General features: G+C 31.3%; 1 protein-coding gene across 3 annotated transcripts; it reads right to left on the reverse strand.

The window, feature by feature from the left end:
- Window positions 1-3424: 3424 nt before the first annotated feature.
- On the reverse strand, window positions 3425-13402 carry LOC107418858 (DNA mismatch repair protein MSH2). Of its 3 annotated transcripts, XM_048474091.2 has the most exons (13): window positions 13089-13402; window positions 12911-12960; window positions 11905-11937; window positions 10052-11125; window positions 9137-9691; window positions 8941-9051; window positions 8692-8781; window positions 8525-8596; window positions 8120-8230; window positions 7428-7554; window positions 6156-6358; window positions 5508-5660; window positions 3425-3986 (listed from the first exon to the last, which is right to left on the reverse strand). In XM_048474091.2, exons 1-13 carry the CDS (start codon window positions 13135-13137, stop codon window positions 3786-3788), a joined length of 2829 nt encoding a protein of 942 aa, XP_048330048.1. In that variant the 5' UTR covers window positions 13138-13402; the 3' UTR covers window positions 3425-3785. The 3 variants fall into 3 exon arrangements, with proteins under 3 accessions (XP_048330048.1, XP_048330049.1, XP_048330050.1); XM_048474092.2 differs by lacking the exon at window positions 12911-12960; XM_048474093.2 differs by lacking the exons at window positions 12911-12960; window positions 13089-13402 and adding an exon at window positions 12114-12234.
- Between the last annotated feature and the right edge of the window lie 8403 nt (window positions 13403-21805).

The following is a 21805-nucleotide window of genomic DNA, read 5'->3' on the forward strand; positions in this document are numbered from 1 at the left end:
AATAAATCATCTACCATCTTCGCTTTCTCCTATATAAATTAATGAGTTAAATTCAAAAGTTATTTTTTGAAATATATGTTAAATTAATTTTTTAAACTTTACTATAACTTTAATTAAATAAAATTTTTTAACTGATAGTTTGTCGAATATATTTAAATTTTTCTGTCACAAAAATATATTTGACTAAATATATTAAAATGCATTAAAATATGTTTAACTAGATATATTTATTAAATATGTAACTTAAAAAAAATTATATAATTAAAATTATCATATAGTTTTATCTTTAAACTGAAAAATTATCATATAGTTTAATTAACATATAAATTTTTTTAATGTTTTAAAATTAATTATTGCATATATGAAAAAATAATTTAAAAATAATTAAACTTTGATAAGAATATAAAAGTAATTTAAGCTGCTATGTAAGTGAGAGAATGACGGCTAGAGGTCTAGATGATTGATTAGAGAGAGAAATTCTTTTCATAATTCTAAAAAAAATTTATATAGAATATTTTTTATATGCTATTATTTAAATAAATAAAAATTATAAAATAACTATAGATAATATTTTTAATATTTAAAATACTCATAACTTATAAGTTTTAACTAAGCTAAATTATTTGTTTTTTCACAAACCGTTTATAAATCAAATATCATTCCATAAAATTTTTTTATAATATTTTTAGATGAAACTGATAATTATAAAAATTCCACAATATATATATATATTTTTTTGTAGTTAGAATACTATCGGATAATAAAAAATGTATTTGTTGAAGTGTTTGGTTTCACAATTTTTGAACATCTTTAAAGATATTCGACCGTATATTTTTGAACATATTTGAAATGTTTCAGTCACATATTTTTAAACATATTTAAGATTTTCAAATCTAAATACATTCAGCTGCATATTTTAGAATAATTGTATACTTCTAAACATATTCATGTCTAAAAACGTTCAATCGTATACTTTTAAATATATTTAAAATGTTCAATTATATATTTTTAAATATATTTGAAATGTTGAATCTTATATTTATAAACATAAATATATTTAATTAGTAAATATTTTTAATAATAATTTTAAATGGAGATAAAAATATAAATTTATAATAAAACTGTACAAAGTTCGTTTAACAATGCAACTACAACTACTTTATTAAAAATTCGAATGATACTTTTGCAATTATCCCAACTCTCTTTAATTTTGTTGATATGCTTTCTTAGTTCTCAGTTCTTTTGATTTTCTTAATTTTTTTTTTAATTTTAACTATTACTATACTTTATTACACTAGTTTTCTTTTTTCTTTTTTTCTTTTTCTTTTTTTGTCCTCTTTTTATTATTATTATTATTATTATTATTTAATTTGAAGAAAAATTTACCATCAGATATTTGGAGGTTACAATACATTACTACACCAGTTACTCACCAACAAAAAAAAAAAAAAATTTACTACACCGGTTGAATATTTGATTAGATTTGTTGATTCATATAACAGTACCTACGTAAATTTGTATTTTCAAAGAATTAAATTTTTCTATTATACTTAATTGCTAATGTTATTATAAATTTTTTATAACAAAATTTTCTTAACATATTATTACATGTATAAGAAAAGCTTAATAACATATTTACTTCTCCCAACCACTAATTTTATTACGACAATTAGAATTTAGAATTATTATTCAAGGGAATAGTACTTTTGAAAGGATTATTTAATTTATTTTTTCTTTCGCGATACCCTTGGAGCTATTTTTTAAAAAATTATTATATTTTTTTATCATATATACATATATGTATGTATATATATATATATATATATATTATAATAGATATAATTATGAATGCATGTCAACATTGTCAGTATCATAATTATGAATGATTTGATAAATAATTTATTATATTATTGCCAAATAACCAAACCATACTTATCATCATTATTAAAGAAGTATATATGTATGTCATATTCATAGCTACATTTGTAGTAGTTAGATTTTTTCTTTTTTTTTATTAGCAATAACCTGAATAGTAGTTAGATTAAAGTGGCAAAATTCCATTGGACAATTATGTCCAAGCCCACATTGACAAAGACTTTTGCCATCCCTTAGCTAAATCCTGGTACCATAATTTGCTCACCCCACTAGAGTATTTATAAATTCTAGCAAAAACTCAAAAAGGAATTTACAAGTACGGCCTTCTATTGACATCTACAAGAACAGTAGAAACTGACCAATCAAACCAAGCCATCAATAATATTGGAATATAGGAGTAGGACTCATTTTTGTCTGCTTTCCATATTCTTCCCATTTTACCCTACTAATATTGGCACTTTCCTCTTCCTCTTCCTTTTATTTATTCAATTTTATAATTATTATTAAAATGATTTTTTCCTCAAGATTCTGAAATTTATACATGGCTAGGAATTTTTAAGATTTGACATATTAATCTGTTTGGCTGAGGTTGAAATTGCCCTATTCTGGACCCACAAACTTGCTAAAACATTGATTGGATTAGACAATGACATGGGATTGGGAGCTGAATGGCCTAGTGGGCACCACCAAAATCGTAATGGAGAATAATTGCTAGTTTTTTTTTTTTTTTTTTTTTTTTTTGCTAAAAAGAATAATTGTTAGGTTATGTGCCTAAAAATCCCAACCGAAAAAAAAAAAATTTAAAAGAAAAAGAAAAGAGATTGGTAATTGAACTTTTGTCAGTTCCAATTTGCACGCTAATTTTGAATATGAATTTTCTAATTCATGAGTATACCAGTCTTATGAAATTTAACAGCATACAAGATTTTCTGTCAAAATTTCTGTTGTGCTAGCTTGATGTAATTCATAACCCAAAGGGGATGAGATTATAATATTACTTAAAGAAAGTAAGTGTAATTTATTCTTAAATTTTACTAAAATCTTAATTTATATAATTGTATATATATAAAATAATTATACAATTAAAAGATCTTAATTTTAAAATCACTACACATTACAAAAAAAAAAATCAAACCGAAATAAAAATAATCAATTTACTTGTTTGATTTGAACTACATTCTAACTTTACAAAATCAAAATATTCTAATTAAATCAAAATTAAATATATATATATATATATATATAAACCTTGAGATGAGAATCCAAACTTGAGTTTTCTGTCTTGAAAACGGTGAAATCCATTAACAATCCTAGCCCGAGAGAACATTCAATCTTAACAATTTTTAATTAAAAAAAAAAATTAAAAACATTTGCAAGATGGACTTTTTCCCTTCGTCAAGAACCAGCGGCATAAAAAAGATACCAGATTCTTTCTCCATCAATGACTCACCAATTTAAATGGTAATCCTCTTATATAATATATTTTTTGCAACATAAAGAAGAAGAAAACTTTAAAAAAGCATGAAATATGACAGAGACATGAAAGGGATTGACAAAAATAAATATATAAATCACCATATTTACATTCCTAACAAGATAACCTAATGTTACTCCAGGAGCAGCCAAAGGTACCAACACCACGTGCCTGATCATGCCGCAAAAGAAAAATAAACAAACCACAAAACCAGCATCTCCTTTTCAAAAAGCAAAAAAGAGAAGGGGAAAAAAAAAAAAAAAAAAAGAAAAAGAAAAAGTGTCAAGCTGTGATCTAAGCAAAACTGCAGGAGGGCACAAAATGGGAGGAAAGACCAGATGACACTTCCATGAGAATCAGTCAAACAGAACTTCATACAGGGACAAGCTGTACAACAATTCAAAACAAAATTAGGCAACTTCCATTTGAACATCACCTAGATGAATTGCTGGAGCCATCGGCAGTTTACTGCATCCTTCTCCAAGTCACTTTTCATTTTGCTTATTTTTTCTAAAACCTGCTTTAAATCCATCTTCTCTAATGGCAGATCAGAAAACTCTTTCAGAAACTGGTGTGCCCGGGCAGCACCCCGGGAGACATCATCCGGATCACATTCTCTCTTGCGCTTTGATCCTACCTGTTAATTATAATAATAGAAACAAACATGACCTTCTGTCCTATTTGATAGCTTTATAATAACATGGACATTATGTGTTTAAGTGAAACTACATATACAGATGTGCACGGATACAATTTGTTACAAAGAGACGTGCATATCATATATTTATCTTTGATATGTATAACACACATCTACATAACAAATATTTTAAAATGCATAGGACAGGATAGCAGTTTATAAGTATGTTATATTGATCATCTGCAAGTGTTAGCTGTACCATTTCTCTAAGCTTTGGCCAAGGACTGAAAAATTAATTACTTTTATTCTACAAGGAGAATTAGTCTATAGTCATCATAGTAGCAGTGTGGCACACCATACAAAATGGGGAACAAGGAATTTTAAATTTTCTTCTCAGAGACGTCTACTTCAGGTGTTGAATTGACATGAAACTATCTGCAAACACTGAATTCTATCCTTCAATCTTGAACAAAGACTAGATTTGTACATATAATACTTCATAGCACTTGAACCCTTTTTGGAAATGAACTAACAAAGAGTTGTACATATAACTATGAGCACGCATATATCACTGTTGTTGACCTTCCAGATGTGGCTCAAATAGATCTCACCAGCAACAAGTTTGTAGAAGTATTTGGCTTCTAAATGGATAATGATGGTTTATTTCACGTTACTACACTACTTATTCATGTACTAAAATAGTTGACATAGTACTTCAAGGCTTACGAGGCATTTGTTTGTAGGAATGGTGGTGGCATAAAAGTCGATTCAAAATGATAAAATTGGAAGTTGTAACAGTACTTGGAGTGGTAGTACAGTAAAGAAAGTGAGCTGACAGCAGCAGTGGCAAAAATTGTGGCAAGTATGGCTTCTTGTTGTTCTACAGTATATCATGAAGATTTCGCTTTCTATTTCCTCTATTTTCCATCATATGAACAAGCTAAATGCCCAAGGCAGCAAGTAAAATATTAATGTTTGCACAACTCAATGCTTCTCTATTATTTGTGTATATGTATAGTTTGAAAATAAAGAAAAGAAATTGATTACTTTTAATCTTTATCAATCTTAATTCAATACTAATAAAATCTTAATTTAATACTAATTTTAATAATAATAATTATATTATATACTTTTTATATTATATAATTTAATATATTATATAATATAGTTAATAATTTTACAATTATTAAAATAATTATAAAAGTTTTTGTTTTTTGTAATAATTATTTTCTATAATAATATAGTACATTTCTATAGTAAATTTATATATTAATATTAAATATAATATTAATGCAGGCTTTTACACATTAAAATTCAAAACATAAACATAGTGCCTAGAGTTTTTTAAGCTTTCTGTTATAATCCATGTATCAACAGTGTGAATAACCCTGCTCTTTTTTTATGCATCAGCAGTTTATCTATGTGGAGAACTAAGAGTCTTCGTATTGTCGAAATGAGAATAAGACTACATTAGTTCCCATGATCTGGCAATGAAATAATTTGTAAGATCATAGATCGCACCTGTTCTACAGAATCATTTGAAATAATTGCAGTAGGTGCGAAATCCTCTAATTCAGAAGCCTTTTCTCGAGCAAGGGAAACAACACTTTCAGGAAAGTTTGCAAATTCTGCAACATGAATACCAAAACTTTGATCACAGGGTCCTGGCTCAACCTGGAAAAATAATTGAGAGAATTAACATGTGCGGTTTCACATGAGAAATGCACATGCACTAGTAAGCAATTTACAAGATGGAAGAAACATCATATCAAAACTTAGTGACAAGAAACTTTGGATGCTTCTAAACCTATTAAAAGGCAATCAATTCATAAAAGATTTTCCATATTTGCAAACAGTAGCGTACCATTTATCATGAACCAAAATATAAACCATATACATATTCCATATCTAGATATTCCACATTTTTAGGATGTAATGCATACAAACATAAAGAGAGACATTAAGAAGTCAAGCATAATGGTAGCAAAAATCATGGAAATATAGACTTGCAAATAGATATCATAGTCATTGACTACCTAATTAAAAAGGAAATAAAATGTCTTTCGCAAATAATTATCTCTCCTTGTCATTCCTCATGATCAGAGACTAGAGCCCATATACCACATAGTACCTACTTTGTAATTAGCAATGGCCAGCAAAGACATCTACCTTATATAGCATGGTCAATTTTCGACTTGATGAGTCGATATGTGCACTAACATGGTAGTTTGCGACACCAACAATATGCTTCATATCGGGCTCAGGATCAGCATTTTGAAATGCTAATGCAGTCAATTCATGAAAGTGAGTTGCAAACAAAGTTGGTGCTTTAATCACTTCAACAAGGTGCTCACAAATCGCCCAAGCTAAACCTGAAGAATCAGGGAAAAACTTGGTAAGACAACTCCATTAATCTCTATGTTCTTTATCTAATTTAAATGATGCATATGACAAAAGATCAATAACAGTGCTGAAACATCATCCTGAAACCAATGTAGAGACTTCAAAGCATACATCAAATATTGAACTTAAAAAAAATTTAACTATGGTAGTTCTGACTTCTGAGGTAAAATTTTCCTAGAGTGAAGGCACAATAAATCACATGAAAATCAATTGAAGTCCTATCTTCTTTCTAATCTCCAAAGTTCAAACAAATGTTTGGTCCTTGTTTCACTTAGATGTCTTTGAAAACTTCCATCGTCCATATGCTAGTTTACCATGAATATTTCTGCTAAGAATCTACCAGCTTAATAGTTGGGGCCACTTCCTAATAATTTAAGCTTTCTAGCTTGATGGTAACTAAACATGATGTAATAACCAAATTGTGTAACTCATCTTGTGTTTGAATCTTGCAACCCCACATTTCTGTTAACTTATTACAGAGTGTTTAAGTTTAACATGTTAGCTTGATATCCATTGTTGAGCTTACTTCCTAACAGTGAAAGCTTTTGAGGTTGACAATAACTCAACAGTTCCCAAAACATATATTTAATAAGCATTATCTATTTTCATAATTTTTTAGGGACTAGACCTTTTCTGCTTACTCAAAAGAAAAATTGTAAATCATCTTTCAATAATAACACACATAATTATCTACATACCTAAATATATGAGTGTATGAGCATGTACTAAAATAAACATATAAGCAGTCACTCGTATAAGAGTATATTGCCAATTTTATATTTTGCTTCTCTATGGAGCAGCAGTCCACCATCATACCATATCAAATTTTTTAAGGTATAAATATATGGTGTACTACGAGTCTGTCACTTATGAAGTGGTCAAACAAAGGCAAAAAGTGGATTAAGCACAGTGAAACTATGAGACAAATTTGTGCAATGGTGGCTGAGTGTGTGTGTTTGTGTGTTATATGTGTGAGAGAGAGACAGAGACAGAGACCAACTTCAAGGCAGTAAAAAAGGGTGCAAAAGTAAAACAAACCAAATCCATCATAAGTTGATGTCCCTCGGCCCAATTCATCAATGATTATCAATGACTTATCTGTAGCTCCTTTCAAAATTGATGCGGTCTCGAGCATCTCTTGCATAAAGGTAGAAACTCCACGTAGCTAAAAAGGAAAGGAACAGTTGTAGATCCAAAATGAGCAGTTGTAACTTGCAACCAATAATGATTTTCATCTGAAACTTACCAACATCTAATATCTGGGTATGTTAGCCAAAAAAAATATCTAATATCTGGAATGTATTTATGCTTGTGTGTCTGTATTAGGCATCCAACAACAGAAACTTAACCACAAACAACTACAGTGTGATGCTATGTTAAGTAACCATTAACCCCCCAAACTAAATCTAATGAAAGTGAAGTTAACTTTAAAACACTAGTTACTAACTACACATTGTGTTCGCTCGATATGCAGTTGGATACACTTCATAACAGCCTAAGTTTCTAGGATAACAAGGCTCGCGGCTTTCAAGCCCATCACATCAATTTGATTGCGAAATAAATTTGCTGGAGAATGTTGGAGATAACCATTTACAAACAAAAGACAGTATTAAATACAATTTAAGAATAATTGATTGTTAATCTAATGGTGTATAATCCTTGTGGAATGACATATAACACTTGGTTCATTTAAAAAAGTTCCTGGCAAAGTAAAATGCCATTAGACTCACCTGGCAATCACCAGCACCCACACGAGCAAAAATGCAATCACGAACAGAAATGCTAGCTTTATCACATGGAACAAAAGAACCAACTTGTGCCATTAAAATGTTCACACCAACCTGTAGGTGCGAAAAGGAATAATCAAATTTACAGTAATAGCATAAGATTTATATAACCAACAATTAACTGCATTGGGTTATGGCATCTAGCATGGGCACAAGGAGTTTAATATGACAATACTGAACAAATTAACTGCAACAAACAGGTCGATAGTCAAGGTAGTGTCAATTATCACTTAAACAGAAGAGTTTAAGCAAATGTAGAATGTCATACTTGCACAGTCAGCTACTTATGATATAAGATTATATAATCTTTAAGGAGGGTGGACATAAACCAGGTCACCAAAATCATACCTGCCTAATAAATGTTGATTTTCCACCCATATTAGGGCCCGTTATGATTTGAAACCAACTTTTTCCCCTCACCTGATAATAGGGAAAAAAAAAAAAAGAAGGTGCTATGAATCACTTAAGACCAGAAGAAGCAATTTTGTATGTTCCTTAAGTTCCTAAATACACACCAGTTCACAATCATTTGGGATAAAGTTCACCCAGTCTTGAGCTTCAACACATGGATGTCTACTCCCTTGCAATATGATATCTCCCTCATCCTATAATAGTTAATACAAAGATAATAACCCATATTGATCCAAAAAAAAAAAAAAAACAAAACCAGAAACAAAAAAAAAAAAAAAAAAACCAGCACTAAGTGAAATGAATGTAAAAGTTCCATGGAAAACCCAAAACAGGAACAAGCAGCAATCAATTACCGACGGAGTGATGTCTGGTCTGGTGTAGGGAGTAGGGCAACTAGAAGCCAAATCAGCAAAACTGAGTAAAACATCTAATTCAGATAGCAAAGCAGCTAAAGACCTGAACACCTGTACAGCAAGCTTTCTCCAATGAGAGAGAGAGAGAGAGAAGAAGGTGGGGGGAGAGGGAGTGTAAGATATTTTCTTTTATTACCTCTGAGAAAGTTGCTGCAGTTTGAACTACTCGGTTAACCAGTTCTTTCTGACAATTCTTGTACTCCTCGAGAATCTTTTGATGCTGGTCCCCCAGCTTTTTAAGCTTTGTGTTTGTGAATTTCACTCCATCCTTTCGAGTTTCCAGCACAATGAATTGGGTGGTAAGCTTCTTCCTTATTTTTGGTTCTTCTTTCTTTGTAATCCTAAAAACATGTCCAAATTGTGTGCCTTTATCTAGTTTTAAAGCCTTATCTAGAGCCAAATCAAGATCATTAGCAGTTTGCTTATGCAAATTGTGTATTTGGCGTTCTAATGACTCTTGATCCTTTCTCAGTGCTGACAATGCAGCGTCATAACTAGAAGATATTATGTATTCCCCATTCTCAAGTTGATCAAGGTCTACAGAAGTTTCAACTAGAGCAATAAACTTGTTCAAGTGATCCTCATCAGTCAATGATTCAAGGAGATCCAAATACCTCTGCTTGATTAGCAACGAAAATTGACCATCATACTTTCCTAGGGCACTCTCAATGTATGGAAGTCTTATACTAGACTGCATTTAAAAGATCATAAAGTTAAAAACAGAAACACTTTCTCCTACAAGATAAGCAAATTAAGTTCCATAGAAATGCTATGAAAATATATGGCATAAACATGAATATGATGCAAGTAATAACAACAAAAAGAAGCAATCAACATAATGATAATTTTGAGCCAAGAACATACTAAAGAGAACGATGCTCACTGAAAGGGAGGGAAGGAGGGGGAGTTGTGTTATATGAATCAAATTAAGAGTTTAGAGGACAGTTCCCTTTTTCAATCACTCAAGCATATGATCAATGTATACCGCCAAATCAACAACAGCTAAATTAAACTATTTGTTACAAACTTACAATGCCATTATTGACTTTACCTGATAAAGCTTTATAATATGCTGCAAACCAACTCTTCGCCTCTCAAGATTGTTTGTAAGTCGCTCAATATCTGAGATTCTTTTAAGATGCTGCCTCAAATCTTGGCGAAGCGCAGGATCCTCCACAAATGCTTGTACCAAATCCAGCCTAGTATTGATTTCACCTACGTCTAATAAAGGCTGCTTAAGCCACATATGTAGTAACCGTTTTCCCATTCCGGCAGTACAGGTTCTATTCATGAGACCAAACAAACTGAAATTTTTGTTTGCATCTGTTTTGCTTTCCAGGACATTTAGTGCCCTCATTGCAGCAGAATCTAACCTCATGTAGCTGTGAAGATTGTATCTTTGGATTGTATAATTTCCATAATTGCTCTCATCTGCCAGTAGTTCTGCATATGATACTAATGCCCCTAAAGCACCGGATGCAATATCAAACCCAGAAATTAAATCTCGAACAGGTTCAATAGAACCTTTAACAAGCCTACCAAGATCCTGCACCAAATCTCTTGTCTTGAACTCAGTTTTCTTCCTCTCTGTTAACATCACACCACATCTAGCCAATGAATCATGCAAATTTCTCATTTCACCAGATTTTCCACTTTCCAGAGGCATGAGGCATTCCTTACAACCAAGAGCAACCAACGCTGATTCCAAATTTGTGAAGTGGCTATCATCAATAAATTCAGCTAACCCAAGAACTCTTTTAGTTAAATCAATATAGCCTAACCCAATGGTACAACTATTTTCACGAAAATTAGGCAATAGTGCAGCAATAACAGGAGTATCCTGCATCTCATTGTTGGCAAATAAAATATCTTCAAAACTACTTATATTTCCAGGAGTTCCACTTTTCACCAGTCTCCAACTAGAGCCACTGCCCTCATAAAGCTCAACAGCATGGTCTGTTCTCTCCAGGAGAAGATCCCGGACAATTGTTTCAAACATGTTTCTACTGACACTGACACTAGACAGGCCATCAGAACCACTGCCTAACTGTCGCAGTGCAGTGGTAGTATGGTAGTAGGTCTTTGCAATGAAAGTTGCATTTTCGCCATGAGCAGTATAGTAGTCCTGAATAGGTTACGCATTTAGTTAAGAAATGACAGCTGAAAGATGAATATGGTGAGTTGTGATTGAGGAGAAATATATAAGAACTCCCAAAAGAAATAGAAATCCTCATTTGCCATTGTAGTGGATTTTCAATTGTCAATAAAGAAACAAGGCCAAAAATATAAAATTGTGGAACCATTTGAAGTTTAAAGCTAGACAAAAATATATAAAAAATACATATCCATATAATGAAGAATATTGAAAATAATATATATATATATATATATATATATATATATATATATATATATATATATATATATATATATATATATATATATTATCTTAAGCTTAGAGCACTTGCAGAAGAAGATATCAACATACCATTGATACATGACAAGGCACAAAATTTTGTTAAGCAATATAAGTTAAAAAAATATGGCACATTAAGAGAGCATTATGATAATCACCTTTGAATTAATGATTATAGAATATCCTACAAATCTGAAGAATTAAACAAAGGTTACTAAGCGCTATCTAAGAATACTAGGTTGTCATTACTCATTAAAGATAAAAATTTCAATTCAGTGGGGAAAAAAAATATAATAATAATAACAACAATTACTTCTAAAAACTGAGATATTTAGAAAAAAACAATAAAATAAAATAAAAATCATGAACTTTAAAATTCAAATAATAAAACCATTCATGTTAAGCTAAAAGCAGTAAACAGTATCGATTCCTGTCCCTATGGATAAAAAGGGAAAATATGTAAAATAGAGTTTTGAATATAAACTGACCCGGCGATCAAAGAATCGAATAGCTCTTGGGTCCTGTGACAGAAAAAGGTAAATAATAAGAATAAAAGGAAAATATAGGTCGTCCAATAATAGATACATCTACTATGTAATCTTTTTTGCAGATGCACACATGCCCGAACACTTTTAACACACTATTTATTTAATTGCACTTAAATTGATGAATGATGGATTTCAAAATTAATGCTTACTAAAGTTCAATTATCCTCTTCTTTTTTTGGACAATGATAGTTCTGTTAGTCCCTCCCTCTGTCTGAAATCCCATCTGATAATTGTTCAACCACAGTGAAAATTTAAAAAAAAATTGCACTTCCCTCCCTCCCTCTCTCCTATGTCCCATCTGTTAATTGTTCAACCACATATAAAATGTCAGAAAATTGTCTAATTTTAGGTTTTGACAAAATGTCAAAAAATTGTATAATTTTTCCTCCCTCCCTCCTAAATCCCATCCGGTAATTGCTCAACCACAGAGAAAATGTGAAAAAATTGTAGAGTCTTAGGTTTTCAGCAAATGTTCAAACTTGTACAATTTAAGGTTTTTATATTATTAGCCCAACTTTACCATCTTCCTAAGCTAAGTAAACTATATATACACATTAAAAATTCAAAATAAATAAATAGCAATAAAAGATAAATTTAATTTCCCTTTCTCTTTCCATCAATCCTTTCACATCCAACATTTCTTAGCAGCCAAATAGAAGCATAGCATTTGATAAATAACAGAGAAAACAAACAGCAATCTTAATCAACTCTTAGGTTTTTTTCATCCATAACCAATACCAAGTAAAGTTTCTCCACACCTAAAAACCGAAGTCAGAAATAAAAAATAATAATAATAATAATAAAAAATCCATTTCTAACTTCTCCTTGCCATCCATTTCTCAGCAACCAAACAAAAACCAGTTTTTTTCCAATAAAAACCACACAATCCTAACCCTAACAGACTCAACATGCCATTTGTAGAACAAGGAGGATACAAACTACTCACGTCGGGCAGGGTTTTGAAGAATGAAAGAAATCCCTGAGCTTGTTTGGCATCTATGAAAAAACCACAAAGAAACTGAAGAATCAAACTTCCATACATTTCATGAATATAAATAAATTCTAAGAAAAATAAAAGAATGATTAATCCCAAAATGAAGAACTAGGGTTTTGTGTCGATTAACCTAGTTTGAGCTCAGGAAGCTTGCTTAGCTCCTCAAAACTCTCACCCATTGTCGATTAACCTAGTTTTTTTTTTTTTTTTTTTTTCTCTCTCTCTCTCTCTCTCTCTCTCTCTCTCTCCCGCACGGAAAAAATTGACTGTTAGGAGTCTCTGAGAGTGGAATTAAAGTATAGAAATATTCTGTATATATATATATATATATATTTATATACAGAAATTGTTGTTTTATGGGTAATTGGCGGGAAAGAGATTGGCGGGGCTTTTGGGCTTTTGGTTTTGGAAGTGAGAGGGAGAGCTCGTGTCACCACGCTCCGGTTACGCTACCGTAATCAAAATGCGTGAGCGCGTGATATGTTTGGGGGGTTTGAAGTGGGCCTCCCAAGGCCCATATGAATAAATGGGCTGTTCAACGATACACGGTCTTATGCTGCGAAAAAAATAATTCCGTTAAGGAGTCCGTTTGAATTTTTAAGAGCACAAAATTTATTTCTTCCGAATGTTTTCTAGGAGTTTGTTAAAAATTTTTTTTAACAGAAATCGAAGTGCTCTCAGTTAAAAAGAAAAAAAAAAAAAAGAAAAGAAAAAAAGAATCTTTTGGACTGCTTCTAATGCGTTCTTTTCTTTTCTTTAATTGCATTTTAGTCCCTTTTTTTTTTTTGGGGTGTATTTTTGGTCTTTTAAGTAAAGAAGGTTGCCATTCAAATTCTCAAATTTTAATTTATTTCATTTTAATCTAATTGATTATTTTGATAAATCACGATTAGCAATTTTTATCCATTTTTATCTGATGTAACTAATATTAAAATACAATATGTTTCAATTTCAACTCAATCTAACCCTTTAGTTTTAAAAAACTTTATTTTGAATATTTTTAAATGGTTGATGCATTCGTCGAGACAAAAATTTTATTGGATTGAAATGCAATAAATTAAACTTGGGAATTTAAGACATCGTTTGCTAATTAATTGGTTTTTAATTTATGTTTTTTTTAATTTCTCTTTACATAATTATGTGTAATTTGTTTATATTAAGTGTTGATGGTTGTCAGAAATTGTAATATCTTAAACAACTAAAAACATGAAAGCAAAAAAAGAAAAATAACTGAAAAACAAAATACAATTTGAAATTATGTTCAATTTAATTTATGTTTTTGTTTGTTTCTTCCTTAATTCCGTAACAAATTTAGATGTTTAATAAACTTTTAACTACCATTAACTAACACTCTATATACGTAAATTACATACAATTAAGTGAAAAAATATTAACAATAAAAAAGCTACAAACCCTTTTTCAAAAAAAAAAAAAAAAAAAAAAGCTACAAACCAATCATATTACCTAACGATATCTAAATTATAATGTTTTAAATTTCAATGCTGATTGTGCAACTTCCTAGAAGTATAGGTTACAAAATTGCAATTAACCTTCTTTTTTACCCCCTCATGTCATAAAAAAAGAAAAACTTGCAATTGAAAAAGTATAATAAAATTTCTCTCTTTTTGTTTCAAAATTAAAGTAACATCGATTTCATAAGCAAATATGTAATGACATATTTAGGCTTTAAACCTCTTAATTTTTTTTGGACATATTGAAGCTTTCATTAAAAACCATAAAACAGGTACATCATCAATTCATCATCAGGAACTCGTTCTCTTAATTCGATACATTGCAAACTATACAATTATAAAAGTGGTTGGTTCTCTTTTAGGTTCACATGGTATGTTTTCCGTCCAGTGTTTATTGATCCTCTTTGATAATTGGTAAAATTTAAGACATAGAAAATGCGGATTCAAAAAATCAGATTGCAAACGTAAAGATAATGGATAGGAAGGTTGTTTCCATTGTATAAGAACATGTCTAGCATACAGAATGATTAAGAATATGCATAAGATATGAATACCTATTTATAAGAATTAAAAAAACAAAAAATGAATATATATATATGTCAGGACCCGTCCAGAATTCCTCCTCCAGAACCCTAGACAGCCCTGATCCCAGGGAAATACCACCGAACCTTCCAACGGAAAATCCGGCAGCACCTCCCCTAAAGGATTTACTTACCACAAATTTACCTGCACTGAAAACACACTTCAAAAATATCCCCTTATTCCTCCCACAAACTACAAATTGGTTCCACAAATTGCAGTACTTAAAAAAATAAATACAGTAATCCAGTGCAAAATAAATACAACAAGAGTGAAAGAAATATTACAACTGCAATAAAAGAATAACAGGGTACTGCCGAACTAAAACAGCGAGGAAGATCAAGTCCGCTCCGAGTGAACACCGACAACCTGGTACCTAGAGGAACGGAATTTAAGAGTGTGAGATGCTAATCATCTCAGTGAGCGACCCTACTACTATACCATATAATATCACAGTAATAAGTATAAATAATAATTATTTGGAAATAATATTTTCTCTCAAAACCCTTACAATTCTCTCAGTTGGAAAGGTTCCCCTTTTAAAACAATTTCACAAAACCCTTTATTCATATTCCCCGAAAACCAAGACATCAATTAAATACCAGAAGCGGTAACAATTATATTTTTCATTAACATTTTATTTTTAAAACACAGTTTTGAAAATCATTTGATGCACCCACTATATACCAGTGGCGCCAACAGTACCCAGCATCCCAAGGTACCGCCAGACAGGAGGTTATAGAGAGAAACCGGCATACGGTCGCGTGGCGTCCCACAGCGCCGCTGCTAACCTGGTGTCCCGGCCAAAGGGGGGTGGCCGCCCTCTCCGATGGCATCCACAGGACACCCTCATAATATCAACCGCGCGCTACTCACACCCACCTGCGCGCTAATCACATCACCTGCGCGCTAATCACACCCACCTGCGCGCTAATCACAACCGTGTGCACACTAACCATATCACATATACCATATCACATAATCAGAACACCAGTACGTGCACGGTGCATCTAAAAATTATAAAATCCATAAATTTAAATCATAAAACAAATTTCACATTTTTCATAAGCATAGCGGGCATAATCCATCCGCTTGAACCGGGAAATTCTCCACAATTTCCTTATAATCCATACCATAAATTCCATGATTTTCAAATCCACCAACTTCCAAATCCATCAATTCAAATATCCACATTTTCCCAATAGCATAAATAATTTCTCGAAATATCATAATCAAATCTCATAATATTCCATGGGCATATTTTATAAAAATTGAAATCACCAATATAACCAAATATTTTCTTTGAAATATTTGAAAATCAAATCATGCCCAATTTACCATTAAAACCACACCAATTTCAAAATCCTCAAAACCATAAAATAATTCCACATGGCATAAATTTGTAGAATTCGCATTTTCTTAAATCCAATAAATTCATAAATAATTCTACAATAAATCCAATAAATATTTGGCACATAGATATTAAATTCCAAATATTTAATTCACACATAATATATTCATCAATTAAATTCCCCAAAATTAATTTGAAGGTGGGTCACTCACCTGGAGCACGCAATTAACCCATGATCCACTACGGGATCAATTCTACGACTCACCGGTGCTCCTAGAACAAAATTCACAGACAGTCAAATAAATTAATATTTTATTCGGGTAAATAATACCCGGTACCCGGGGGGTCAAAACACAACGATAACTAAAATTTACGAATCATATACCGAATCGAAGCTCGAGTGATGCTAATCACAGATCCGGTCTTAATTTCCGATGATCGTACCCGACGGGGTTTGAATTTTATCGGGAAGCTTTTCGGGTTTCGGCTCCGCAATTCTCCCAAACCGTCGCGAATTGGTGGAAACGGAAGTCGGATTTGGGTTCAGGAGGTCGAACACTGCGGACTGGAGCTGGCTGGAATTTTCGGGTACTCGCCGGAACAGTATTTTCCGGCGGGCCGCCACGTCACCGGCAACCGTCGCCGGAACAGTAATTTTCGACGGTGGCCGTTTGCTGTGAAATTTTGCAGATTTGTAGATCGTGAGGAGAGCAATCCAACGGGACCGACGGTGAGCAAAACGGAGGTCGGACGGCGGAGAAATCACCGTTTGAAGATTTTCGACCCCTCGCCGGAAAACGCTCCGATCCCGGCGCGTCGGTGGTCCGATGGCCGTGATTTTTGGTGGGTAGGCCGGACTTGAGGAGAGGATGCTGGGTGTATGGCGCGTGTACTGTATATCGGCCGGAATAGTGCCGATTCGCGGTGGCCGGCGGTGGAGGGGGAAAAATCGCCGCCAAACTTCGGACGTCCGATCCGGGCGCGTCCGGCGGCCGTTCGCCGTGAAATTTGGAGGTTTTGCCGGAAATGAGGTGGGCAATCTGGCTGGCCGGCGCGTGTACAGTAACTAGGCCGGAAAAACGTGAAAATGACCGGCGGCCGGCGGGTCCTCTCTCTCTCTTTCTCTCTCCTCTCTCTCTTTCTCTCTCTTCTCTCTCTTTCTCTCTCTTCCCCGAGAGTTTTTCAAAATTAAAACCCTGTGTGACAATGTTCATGCCACGTGGACCAATCAGAAACTGACACGTGGCATTTCACTGTTCACGACCCAAAAACATTAAAATAATACGGTATCCGGTAAACTTCAAACGTCCATAACTTTTTAACCACATGTCCGATTTAAGCGTGCCGCTAGTCTATGAACTCGTATCGACGAGTACTTTACAACCATACAAGAGTCAACTCACAATTACATCACAAGAAAAAGTCAACTCCGGCACCTTTTAGACAGTTTACACTTCAACTTGTTTTGCCCATAACTTTCAAACCGTAGCTTCGTTTTCGACGTGCTACTAGTCTACGAACTCAGGGCGTCATGCACTTCGCCACCGTACCCTAGTCAACTCAAAATTCTCACCGAGTCAAAAAGTCAACTTTTGACCCCCTTCGGTCAACGGTCAACGGTCAACGGTCAACCTCGGTCAACGTGCACGGATTCCGGTGCGATTTGGGACGGGGTGTTACATATATATATATATTTTTTTGATATGTTTGGTTATTATATTACTTATATTCAATTTTAGCATTTATAAATATTTTTTCTTTCAAAAAAATAAAATTTGATAAAATTTAATTAAAAGTCAAATATTTTAGTTATTTATGATTATTTTGAATATATTTTAAATATGTAAGAATATTTATCTTGAAGGAATATAAATTTTAAGAGCATCTTCAATATTGAATGTTTATTACAGTTATATGACATAAAAATTTAATATTATCTAAATATAAGTGGCATATATGTATATATAATTAATTTTAAAGTTGTTCTCAAATATTAATGTACAGAATGCTATTTATTGCTATTAATTAATTACATATATTTTATTAAGTTTTTTTTTTGAAAAAATTAAATTTTTTTTAAAAAAATTATTTTTAAGAAAACTTTACAATATTTTACAAAATCTAGAAGTAGAGGATTTCCTTTGACAATATTTATTCTTTTTTCTTGCCACATTAGCAGCATGTTTAGACATTGCCACATTAGCTGCATGTTTAGATAAAGTTAGAAAAGTATTTTTTTAGGAGTTATTTATTTTTCTGATATGTTAAAAAAAAAACTAACAATATATAAAGTCATTGAAGATTTTGTAAGTTTTTTAAAAATAGAGAAAATGCATTCTTATAAAGTATATATTTTTGGAAATTAAAAATATATTAAATTAATAAATAGCTAAACCTATAGAATATACCTATTTTATTCCTACATCAATTGACATACCAATCATACCCTAAGTGATATTATAAATTTTTTTTAGAAACTAATTATCTGGATTTTATAAAAAGATAAATTTACTCTTAATTTGTAAGTCAAAATTTAAGTTAATGACAATTAAGTTCTAAAATTTCTATTTTTTGGCAAACCTAAAATTCCTGTTACGAACCAAACATTACAAAAGTAAAATTGAATCCCAAAATTAATTTTCCTAATAAAAGCTTTCCAAATGTTTAGTTGAGGGGATTTAAGATTCCGAAGATAATCCCTGTTAACCCCAAGCTACTTGCCAAAAAAAAAAAAACAAAAAGGACCATGAACAACAAAATAGCAGTCCATACAACAATGGTTAAACCTCAATATAAAAATAAAAATGAAAGTTAAATTAAAAGGTATATAAAAGCTTTTAGATTGAAAAATAAAAATAAAAAAATTCCAGACCCTCAATTTATACAATATGTATAAATTAATTAAAATGAAAGTCCGATTAAAGGATATATTTCTTAAAAAGAAAAAAACAAAAGGGTTAGAAAAAGAATAAAGGCCTCATTTGATAACATAATTAGCTTAGTAAGTTACCACTTATTAAACTGTTCAGAAAACTCTACAGAACTGGGAAAAAGAGGCTCGATGCATTTGGTCAAGCTGTCTGACTGATTCCCTCTCTATGTTTTTTTACTTGTTCCATTTTGCATATAACTTGTTACAATAATAATAATAATAATAATAATAATAATAATAATAATGGAGAAATGCACTAGCATTTTTCTTAATTATGCACTATTCCACGCTTCTTCTTCTTCTTCATTTTTATTTTTTTATTTTTTTATTTTTTTATTTTTTTAATAATTTTTTTTCTTCAAAAAGGCATGCTCTTTTTATCTACTCTCTCTATAGATAATATGGAAATTGCTATTCCTTAAAATTAGTTCGTTTTTCCTTCTCTCCCTGACTTCCCTTATGACTTTATTTCTCTCTCATCACCAATAATGCTTTTTCATATTTTAAAAAAGAAAACAGTCTTTTTTTTTTTAATTTCTCTTGCTAATGATTGGACCAAAAATTAGAGTAAAATGATAATTTAAGGTGTAGTGTAAGTTTTTATGGATTGAATTGGAAAGTGAAATACATCGCATAGTTTAGGGATGCAAATTAAGTGTAAACCATTTATTTTATTTTACCTCTTACTTCTTTGACGCTTATTTCTCCTTTGTGCCTTTCAAACACAAGTTTGACCATCCATGTCCATATAATAATTAAGTTTTATAAATAGGTCTATTTTTAAAGTAGAATTTATTGATCTTCTGTTTTTTATTTTCCATTCACTTATATCTCTTTCGGTTCATTGATTTTATCTAGATTTCCTTTTTCTTTTGAAAAAAAAAGGAATTTTTTTAATACAAAATTGACTAATAAATTAACTAAGAAAAACATGACTAAGTTAATATGTTCGACCATTATGGTAGGTTTTTGATCAAGAATTAAAAAGATCAAAAGTAGAATGATAATTTAGTATGTGCAATTAATGACAATTATATAAAGTGTTTTTTTTTTCCCTCTCCAAATCTCTATTTGTAGGGGGTTTAAATTCCTCCTCCAACCTCTTATACCTCTTTTTCTTCCCAAAATATAGGAAAAAAAAAGTTTTTTGTTTTTTTTTTCTTAATGGAATTAGTAAGAAAAAATAATCATAATTGTTGTACTTACCAAAACATAATGCAACAGTTTACAATATAAAGGAGTTTGTGTTCTACATAGTACTCTATACTGCGTGTATATATACATGTATTGCGATAGTAATGTGATTGCACAATTTGGAATTTACATATATATATAAATACGTGAACCGACAAAAATGTTGCAAATCATAATGGTCAGGGTACCAAACTAATATCATTTTTTCATATAACTTTTTTTTTTCTTTTAGTAAATTAGGTACTACTAAAAGAAAAAAAACTTAACGAATCTAGCTAGCTAAATTTCTAACACACATAAAAATCTAGCTAGCTAAATTTCTAACACATCAAAGGCCATCATATTGGAAAAAGCTTTTAAGAGAAAGTGCAATTTGAAGCTTTTGAGAGAAAAGTTAGGACCATAGGGTACCAAAAACCAAAGTATCTGAAACTGACTCATATTGTAAGCGGAGGGAAATGCAAAAAATGCACTCTAGACCTAGATGACACACGCATCTTCTTGCAGGGATAGCCAATCAAAAGGACTTTACAACATGTATTAGCTAGCTAGCTAGCTATCTAGCTGCTAGTGGCTAGATTAGTATATTTAATTTTAAAAAAAATTATATCATTGGTCTTTAATTTAAAGAACATTTTGATGGTTATTTTATCTTTTCTGACAGAGTGTTTCCAAGAATATCATGATAATATTACGGACAGACGCAGTTCAAAAAGGTGCCGACAACGAATTATGTGTCTCAATTATCTATAAGTTGCATCATTGAAAAGGAATACTTTAGGGATGTTAAATCAAATGAGTGATATTGGGTTTCCAAGCAAATGCTACAAGACAGCTATATACTACTTCCTATGTTACATCCTCAATTCCATTTCATGCTTTAGACAAATGCTTTTAATAATCATCACACTAACTTGCAAAATATAAAAAAATAATAATAATAATAATAATAATAATAATCAATTTTCAACTTTGTGGTACACATAATCTAATGGAACTTTTTATAACTTATATTTATCTAAATACATTTATAGCTTACTGTTCTTGTAGTTATATATGTTGGAGAAAAAAGTAGTCCTTTTTCCTTGGGTATCCATCGAACCAAACAGAAAGCATAGGAATACCTTGTGTTTGATTAAGTAAATGAAAAGAATATATAGCTTTTTTAAGAAAACCACAAACAACCAAATAATGAGCGGACACTTACCTTTTCATTAATTATTTGCTTATATGCAGATTGAATCTGTTGCAAATTAGACAAATTATATCAATGGTGAGAAGTATATAATATTACTGGTTTGAGTTTAGTTTTTACCAGT

Source organism: Ziziphus jujuba, chromosome 2, assembly GCF_031755915.1.
Source record: "Ziziphus jujuba cultivar Dongzao chromosome 2, ASM3175591v1".
In the NCBI taxonomy this organism is placed as follows: Eukaryota; Viridiplantae; Streptophyta; class Magnoliopsida; order Rosales; family Rhamnaceae; genus Ziziphus; species Ziziphus jujuba.

What these genes read in the sequence shown, in the direction of transcription:
- LOC107418858 (XM_048474091.2), bottom strand. Translation starts at nt 13,137, where the DNA reads ATGGGTGAGAGTTTTGAGGAGCTAAGCAAGCTTCCTGAGCTCAAACTA. An exon ending in CTGCAGCAACTTTCTCAGAG is followed by an intron (nt 9,052 to 9,136) that starts GTAATAAAAGAA and finishes CTTGCTGTACAG; the next exon opens with GTGTTCAGGTCTTTAGCTGC. An exon ending in AATTGACCATGCTATATAAG is followed by an intron (nt 5,661 to 6,155) that starts GTAGATGTCTTT and finishes TTATTTTTCCAG; the next exon opens with GTTGAGCCAGGACCCTGTGA.